Here is a 9999-nt window from a genome sequence, read left to right on the forward strand (position 1 = left end):
TTGCGTAAATCTCTATGTGTATTTTACCGCGAAGCACTTGAAGCCAATGTATTAGAAATGTGACATAAAAAGATCTATCTATTTTGTGCTGAGTTTTTATTGTCCTATTTAACTAAATTTCGATTAAATATTTTTGATATCGATTTATTACTGCGGATATGCCAAGGTGCAAATTTTAATATTGCAAGAAAACCATGTGTTCATGTCTTTATAATAGAACTATTTTTAAATGAGAAACACTGTCAACATCACTATAGAAGAGTGGGAAAACCGGTTACATGTGCAACACGTGTGAGTCGTATGTGCAAATGTTTAGCGATCAATGAATAGGTGTTTAACACTAGCTAAATTCGCTGTGAACTATCAACGGAATGCCGGATTCTTAGTTTACGTTAGAAATAGTTCCGGTATCCGTATCATCACGAAATGACAAATCGAATTTCGTATAATAAATTAAAGAAATCTCTTGAGTTCTCAATAACGGTGTCCCATTTTTAAAATAGTACAAAACTTATGAATCTAATTTAATATAGTATATTAAATTAAAGTTATTACTTCTATTGTCATGTTTATATTACAATATATAGCCTATTTCATAATTTTTTCATTTAAAAAATCAATCTGAGATATAACATAACATGTTTCTTAGTTTATTATTAACATTAGATTTGCATAAATAAATCTTATAAATCAGAACATCCTGAAACTATTACTTCGCAGAAATAGTCGAAAGTCTGTTCTCCTTTCCCCTTCTTCCGACAACTTTTTTCCATTGAGGGCTTTCACCCATGTTCATCTCGGGTTGCAAAAGAAGCACCATAAATTTTCGAGTCTCTTCACCCATTCGCGCGGTTCGTTTACGAAGGTGACTCACTGCAGTCTCGCAGTGGCGGGATTTTTACCGGGAACAAGACTGCTCTCGCTCTACAACGAATATGCATATCGCAAACTCCCGTGTGAGACTAACTTAATTGCGTTCTTCGAGATCGCAGACGGCTTACGTATATAACCGATGCGCGGTCGATCTTTCCCCTCAAACGCAACCTAAGAGTCCGAGTAAGAACTGGAAAGCAAGCCGCAATCAGAACATTCGCGATAGGAAGAAAGGAAGCACCGCTGTACGATGAGATTGACATTAACGGTAAGAAACAAGGATAACATAATTTATCTAATATTAATCTAATTTTTCAAACTCTATATCTTCATCAGTATTTTTCTTCTTTGATTGGACATTATTCAGAATATTTTTAATATGATGCATCAGATTGTAATTATTACTGTAATAATACTTACAATAATTAAAAAAAAATTATTGTTACAATACGTAATAACTTTTTTATTTCTTTCTTTACCGCTTAACTTTACATAATATAATTTAATACAAATTATTATGTTAAAAGATAAAATCAAACCATAATAAAAAATAATAAAAGATATGAGATATATATACCAATTTTGCAAAACTGTTCTTAAAAAAATATAACTATTATTTAAAGATAACATTAAATTATATAGGTATATATATAGATATAACTGTGTAATGCTGTATTTTCTACTAAGAATGCAATAGATTTATCTAATTAGATCAATCATTGTAATTAAATATAAATAAAAATATGATAATAAAATGACAAATAATATTAATTTCGATATCTTTCGACAATGTCTCCTTTTGGTTTTACTGCTTTTATTAATTATACATCTTAAATTATTTATTTTTTATTAAAGCTTTATTTTAATTTCCTCTTTGCTTGCGTAAAGTTTTTAAATGGTTTCTTTATTCGCTTTGGTTGATAACAACGAGAGAAGTGTCATATCATAAAATATCTTCGTCAATCATCGTTAAAAGTGAAAGCCGTAAAAATGAATGAAATTCCATTTTATTATCTTTATTAACAGATACTAAAACACAGAACAAACAGGAAAATCATTAAATCTCGTCAAGTAATTTTTTGTGAGCTCGTGGAAGTGATATTTTTTATTCCGACTGTATAAATGGCATTGGAGCAATTCGCTTAAGGAAACACGTAATCTTCCGCGTTTTTATTAAGGCATGATTAAAACCTGGTAGGCCACAAAAGATAACATTTATATGTCGTTCTCTCGAGGGCAGAGATTATGCCCTCGAGAGAATTTAAAAAGACCTAATTGCTTTTTTAACTTAACAATATATATATGTTTTTATATAAATATGTATACATTTATTGATATCAACACTTTCTATCTATTCTCTTTTTCCAAATAAAATAGAAAGGCATTTTTACTCGTACAATATTGTAATCTCTGTTTAAAGATAAGAGCACTGTCAAAATTAACATTCTCACAAATAGTTAATAGCAAATTACATAAATATTACTATTAATTAATTTTTTTCAGCTCTTTTTGTTGGCTGTCTCGCTGAATTGGAGCAGCGCGCGAGCTCGACAGCGCACAAACGTTATATTAAATTCCACCGATCGATCAATCGATCAACTAGATTACACGCAATCACGCAAATCTCCAGATGACGAGAGGTACATCAAGCGGGTACAAATCCACAATCAAATTGGATTGGACGGTAAAGTGCGAGGGATCCATTCGGATTCCGATGAGGAGGATAAACCGGGCATTCACGCGTACGGTCTTCCAAAAAAACATCTACAAGATAACGGTGCAATCGAAAGATTGCAACTTGGAAATGATCACATTGGTGAGACCTCGAAAAGTGGTCGATTGGTAAATATTGTCTTTAATTAATTAGCATAATATATTCTGCATATATATGAGATTCAAATTTTTTAAATCCTTTATCTTATTATTACATTAGTATTTAAAATATAGATTTATAACAGAATATAAGACACATATTATATTGAAAAGTTATGTTAAGTTTAATAAATAATAATAGTTAAAAAGAAATCTAAGTTAATAATTTCTATAATTGTACTATCATATTATATTTCATTAAATACAATTACATTGTCGATTCAAGTCATTAAGTAAATTATGTTTAAAAAACTTATAAAACAATGTATTATACATATCTGAGGGGGAGAGAGGGGGAGAGAGAGGGAGGGAGAGAGAGACTATTTGCGTGTCTTATTACATATATCCTCCGGGGCGAAGCCCGGGTAACCAGCTAGTATATACATATATGTAATAATCCAAAACACATATGCTGAAGGCTGTATTTTTTGTAGGTGGAAGCTTATGGAATACCGAAGAATAAGGTAGCGACCAATGGCTTTATAGAAAGACTGCCATTGTCAAGCACAGATCGTCAATCAGCTAAGTTAGGATCAGGAAACGAAAGTGTTAGAATAAGAAGGTCTGTTCGTACGGGATCTGAGAATAAGGTCGAAGAGAAGGTTGCTAGCGAGGCGGAAGATATGGAGGCACAAGATGCCAAGGTTTTCAGACCGCTCTTCGTCTACAGACAACAAGTAGCTGCCAGAGAACGACGAAAGCATGCGAGGAACGTAGTACATAGAAATCACCGGCATGCGACACATCAACCTCGTTATCATCGACAAGTAACTTACTGATTTTATCGAGGAAGAACGTGAATATCGATATATTCTTCATTCTGTAGAAGCTAAACTAATTAGATTTAGACTAATAAATTTAGCAAATTCTCATTTCTTGATAACAAATTCGTAAAAAAGGTCCTAAAAATGTCTTAAAAAATCTCACTCTTTTAGATTTACTTAAAGAATTTTTATAAACTTTTTATATAATTTATATTTAATATTTTAAAGTCAAATTTTATTTTCAAAAAATGTTTTTATTTTATTTTATCTATGAACTGTTTAAAAATATCTAGATTTCTATAATTTCATGTATTATTGAGTCTTTGTATCATCGACTATGCTTAAATAATTATTTAACTATCAATGTAGTAATGCTTGTTGCACATCACTAGAGTAATAAGATGTGGCATAAATATTTGAAGCGGTAAATTTGACAAGTAATATTTCGCATTTATGCATTAGGCTGAAACCATGACCTTATTCTTTATGCACCAAAAAGTATTTTAATTTTAGGTAATAATATTCTGATTTGTGTTTGTAGACTTATACGCATTAAATGTTATTGCTGAATTTAGAGCGCTGTTAAATAAATAAATTTTGTACATCACACAGGCATTTTCTTATTTGCGGAGAGAGAGTTATAATTCTCTTTTATATAACTTCAAATATTATCCACTTTTAAAGAAGGCATATAAAGGCCGAAACACAGACTTTTGCATAACGCATAATGCATAAGCATAAGAAAATTGATTGGTCCATATACATTTGCATAAGGAAATTGACCAATCCATTTTCTTGTGCTTATGCATTATGCGTTATGCAAAAGTCTATGCTCCCCGCTTAAGAGATTGAATTGTCGCCGCTTTTCCGCGACTGGTTCTCTCGTTTAACTCAATTCGTACTGCGAGAGTAACTGTCTCAGCGCGAGAATCATATTTTAACAACTCATAAACGACAGGTTGATTGATTTTATTCAAGTTATCTTGATGAGGGATGTCAAAAAAATGTAAACATTAAATTTGATACATGTTATTAAAAATATATAATAGTTGAGAATAAATGGCACGCGCTTTGAAGTGTCTATAGTTAATGTTAAATTCTATCAGCTACGAGTTTGTAACGTACCGTAGAGTGTATTAGCTGTCAGAAATTTCGTAGCAATAATTCCATTAGCGTCGCGATCGAATTGACAATGTTCTTTCTTTTTCTTGCTAAATCAAGATAAGAGCACGAAATACGAAGCAATAGGCTCCGTTTATGGAAAATTTTGTAAGCAAAACGAATAATATATGGGGAACAAGCAACAAAGAATGTGATACTTATAATTTTTAAGTATCTTGGCGGTGACGGTTCAACGTTTTTTTTTTTATGGTATGCGCGATCATACGATGCGCAAAGAAATTTAAAAATAAAAATTACACAATTTAACGTAAATTTTCTGTAAAAGAAGCACACGTGCGAATAAATTTGAAACATTTACAAGTTACGTGAACGAGCGAATTACGTGCCTTAACGAAAAACGGAATTGTATTCGTGGACGCACATTTGAGCTTGTTAACTCGCACTCTCGACGTTCATACGCATTTTGAAGCAATTATAACCTCGCTTTCTCGTTCGCGATCGTGACAGCAAAGTGCAGAGAACGCCAAACGCGCGATCGTTCTCTTCAATCACTTAATTGATTATTAATTCCGGCGCTTAACGAGAGGTTCAAAGCTATTCACTGACGCGTCTTCCCGCGCGATTCACTTATTCGGAGTAGGCGAAACGGAGGCGAAACGGAGACGCGATATCTGAGGTTATCTCAATACGATACGCGGGATCTCACAACGGATTCTATTAAGATATTCGGATGTATCGCGCTTCGAAACATTTATTTCTCATGCACAATTCACTCACCGATCACGGCGTACTGCACGGAGACCCGCCAAATCACAGCCGGGAGGGTTGATACGGCGCCGGCGCGGCGGCGGTGTTCAGTCCAGCACGGCATTCGGCGTTCATTTCACCCAGCGACGGCATCCCACTCGTTGCACTCGACACAAGAAGGAACGGAATATTCGGCGTACATTCAGCTTGCAACACACATACTCCGTAATCGGATATCTTTTCGTTCAAGAGAAAGAAATTACACGAGCGACAACGTCTCGCATTGCACCTCGCACCGTCGTCGCGTCGTTCAACGTGTCACGTAGTACTTGCGTTAGCTGCGTTGCGCGCGCCGCTGTTACCGCACAGTCGGGTGAGACTGGCTCGCGAGTCGAGCCCCCGGATCCGGCCAATCACGGTCCGCCGCTCCGAGCCGCCGGCGCGGCGCAGCGGCATACCAGGGGTGCGTTCCACTTATCGCTCGCAACTCTCGTGGAATCATTTCATCCTTGTTGTTTGTCAAATGTTAAACAAGGACAAAATGATGCTCGCGAGCGTTGTGAGCGATAAGTGGAACGCACCCCAGAGACACACCATACACGGCATACGTACTAGGCGCGACCGTTGAACTTGAGAGCAGCGTACCTTCGAAGTCGGCGTGCGATCGATTGTTCTTGTCGGCGTGCGGCCTTGCCGCTTGTTTTCTTCGACGCTCGGAGTACCTGCGGAAATCATTCGATTATTCTCCCGATAAATTTCGTGACAGTTATTGTGAATAAGTGTCCGTGCTCCGCGCGTGCCCGGTCGCCGTGCTCCGTGCTGTGATGGGCGCTGTGTGTTTCGGAACGCGCTCCTTCGTGCGATTGGCACTCCTGCTCCTCGTTTTGCGGGAAGAATCGACATCGACCGCATCGACGCGCTCAAGAATTCGCAAGTGTAATCAAGTGTCTGTCGGAACGAATAACGAATGTGCCGTGTGCGAATCGCTCGCTCGAAACGGAGCAACGTCGAGGCGATGATACGACAGTCGACAAATGTGAGTGATTTTTGCAGTGCATTCACGGGCATCGCGGGCGACAATCGTTCGTCTCGCCATGTATCTGAACTCTCGAATAGTGTCGTGCTTTGAACGCTGTGTCGGAATTGTAGTGCGATCTATCTCCGATTCTCTTCGAAGAGGGAAAAGAGGGCCGAGTGACAACGTGAAATCGTACCGAGTGATTCGAGTAATTAGCATGCCGCCGTTATACAACGCCCGTTCGTTAATTAATACTTCTTATTTTCGTGTATTTCGTGCCGCGTAAGTTAACGATCCGCGACTTCTCGTTGTGCAAGGTATTAAATGCAGGCTTACATTCGCGAGATTTATCGTGCTCGATCCCGTACTGTGCGTGCGATATTTAATTTTAATTGTATTTTCGATTAATCAACTGGCGTGTCTTTACTGGCCGTTCACTTGATTCGCGTAGTGTAGTGTCGCGCCAGGTTACCGACGTCTTCGAACATTTCGTCGTCGTTAACGTAACGCGGTGATGAACGCGGAACGAATCGGGGCAATCGGCGCGGCGCGGCGTCGCGATTCTTTCAAATTTTCACGGAACTGCACTTCCTTCCCATGGGTACGACCTTGGCGAGGTGGGAAGGCCCAGTACCCAGTACGAGGATTTTACCCAAGCAAAACTTCTCGTTCTGTTTGGATAAAAATCTAAAAAGACGGGGAAGCTAACGTACCCTCCGTCCGCCGATTTAATTGAACAAACGAACCGCAGCCGGTTCGTCGCGTTTGCTTCGGGAGTGTCGTATAAGTATTCGGACTAAAGGACTTTTTCTCAAAGTCCATTTGAATGGGCTTTATAAACGGGAGTGTCGTACAGTATCGCGCGTGAAAGACTTTTACTGATAATTAGTCCGCGCGCGATTGTAATTTATTAATTTATTATCCGCGAGTGTTTCTCGCGAGTGACCTGTGCGGTGAGAGGAGGAGGAGGAGGAGGAGGAGGAGGAGAAACCTGACGTCCTGAGAGGAGGAGGAGGTTCGAGAGAGACATCGGGCATCGGCGGAGCAACCTTGGGGTAAGTATCATCTCTTAGCTACATAAAATTAATAATTCGTTTCCATATTCATTTGAATTATTTTATCTTGATAAGTTAAAAATAATTAAAGAAAGAGAAATTATATAAAATTTTATTCTTGTAAAGATCTTTTTCGGTAAAGATAATTGTATTGCTAAATATTTTATTGAAAGACAAATTAGAGTACGTGTAAGAATTATTTTTTGAAATGTTGATTATTTTGAGCGCTTCTTTAATTTGAATCTCATGTTTGTATGTTACAGTATCATCGTAGCTACGTGGCTGAGTAACTCCGCCTGTTGCGCATCGGGTTGGTAAGTCAGAATTTTTTTTTATTTGATTGAGGTAACGAATCTACGATTAAATAAATATAGAGCAAATGCGTATCTCGATACATGTCAAATTATGACAATAAATTATAGTATAAATTTATTACATCTCGTAGATCCGTTGCCTTAGAATGGATGGGCTAACTAATTATGGCAAATATTTAATCTTGATGTTTATTGATGTATTTGCGATTGTGCTTGAGGAAATACTCGCACACTTCGCACGCACCGAGCTCGTAAAAAGCTCGTATTATCGTTTATTCAATTATGTTGACGAACCGTCGCGTTCTATGTAAATAATTTTTAACTAAAATTTTTAATGTTAAATAAAATATATAATAAAATATGTTATTGAATCAGAATTTTATTTCGGGAATTTTTATGAGTAAAGTACACGATAAATTAAATTTTCGAAATTTTTGTTACGTAAATTAATTCTATTTATAATTGAAGTAATAATTTTGAAAATATAAATTTTTTATTTAGATTTTTTTATAAAATTATTTTTATATTTTTCTTGAACAAAAGAGATAAGAGTAAAATAGTGTGTAAAAGTAAAATTTTTGTTGTGTTAGGTGTTATCAAAAAAAATATCTGTAGATAGGGAAAAATTATTAATTAGTTAGGATGTGTTATTTATACACATCTATTCCTTTCCATATATTTATCCAAGATTAAATATTATATAAATCGATGCAAAAAAACTATATATAGATATATAATGAATAAAAAGGGTAAGAAATATTTTAATTTTATTATTCAATTTATTTTATAGAAAGCGCGATAATGGTTATTAATTACTAAAATTTATTTTAACAAAGCACCGATTTTACCCTAATTTTTTCTAGCCTATCCATCTACTTTTATTGAGAAATTGGCTTTATGCCAGTCAAATAATATATGACGTGAGATTGTAAATATTCTGTCGAGAAACACTGAAACTTTTTAAATTACTTTAGAATTGACCGTATAGTACAATTATATGTTCTATTTTGAAGTAATATATATGAACATATCAAAAATAATTTTGATATAGAAAATAAAAAATATAACGAGACACATTATATCGATATAACAGTTTATAAAGATTTGCATATATTATTCAATTATAACAACGCGATTATTCATTAATTGTAATATCTAATTATAATACCAATTGTGCGAGAAGTTTTTTTTTGGATCTCACGTCATTTATTCTGCATATATCTTACTTGATACATTTTTAAGATGCGTACCGCATGAGCAACATGCACAATTACGCATCTTCATATTTTCGCGGTCGGTTTTCGCGGTCGATTTTCACGGTCGGTTTTTGCATCAAGAAATTTTCCGTTATTTAATTTTTTAATTTCATCCACATTATAAATTTCAATTTTTCGCGGAATATAATTGAGATTAATATTCATATAACGCGAAGCAAAATTTTTTATATAGTTAATTACAATTCCAAATTAAAAGAACGGGTCACAAAGAAACGGTCAATCCGTATTCTCACGCACATAACTGAACTAGTGATAGAAATATTTTTTATCAATGTTGTACAGTTAATTTTTATGAATTGATATTCTTTTGCAAATTAACCTCTCGGTGTGCATTTTTCGATACAATCGATGGCATCGATGCTCGCCAACTCGCATATAATCCGAACCGAACGTAATGTTATCTGTTGGTCATGATAATGATCCAACAATGGAAGGTATTTTTTCCTTCCTATTGATCTGGTCGAAATGCGACCAGATTGTATATGGCCAGGAGACAAAGGTAGGTCCGATCTGGCCCGAAGAAAGAAGATTGGATACGATAAAGGTAAGTGGTCAACATTGACCACAATGGACCACAATGCATAAGGTAACATACACAGAGAAAAATAATCATTCTACAGCCAAGGAAAACACTTACTTATTTTATTTTATTTCTTTTAAGTAAGTTTTCTTACAACAAATAATATTTTCTTACTAATAATTTCAAATATCTTGACACAAGTCTTTGAAAAGCTAGAATATTGTTTTTTAGTGAATGCAATACTTACAATGACTTTATGGTAGATTTGCGGATACTTAATCTTATCAAATACTTAATCCGTAAATCTACCATAAAGTCATTGTAAGTATTACATTTACTCAAAACAATATTCTGATTTTCAAAGACTTGTGTCAAGATATTTGAAAACCATTAGTAAGAAAATATTATTTGTTGTAAGAAAACTTACTTAAAAGAAA

At 35.2% G+C, this 9999-nt stretch overlaps 1 protein-coding gene across 1 annotated transcript; it reads left to right on the forward strand.

Annotated features, from left to right (window-relative positions):
- Positions 1-981: 981 nt before the first annotated feature.
- LOC139778238 (uncharacterized) lies at positions 982-4116 on the forward strand. Its single transcript, XM_071716108.1, has 3 exons — positions 982-1141; positions 2377-2715; positions 3180-4116. The coding sequence occupies exons 1-3, from the start codon at positions 1124-1126 to the stop codon at positions 3522-3524; spliced, it is 702 nt and encodes a 233-aa protein (XP_071572209.1). The 5' UTR covers positions 982-1123; the 3' UTR covers positions 3525-4116.
- The last annotated feature ends 5883 nt before the right edge of the window (positions 4117-9999 follow it).

This window comes from Temnothorax nylanderi, unplaced genomic scaffold, assembly GCF_030848795.1.
Source record: "Temnothorax nylanderi isolate EJ_2023f unplaced genomic scaffold, tnyl_v1.0 TNYL_tig0176_pilon, whole genome shotgun sequence".
Classification (NCBI taxonomy): Eukaryota; Metazoa; Arthropoda; class Insecta; order Hymenoptera; family Formicidae; genus Temnothorax; species Temnothorax nylanderi.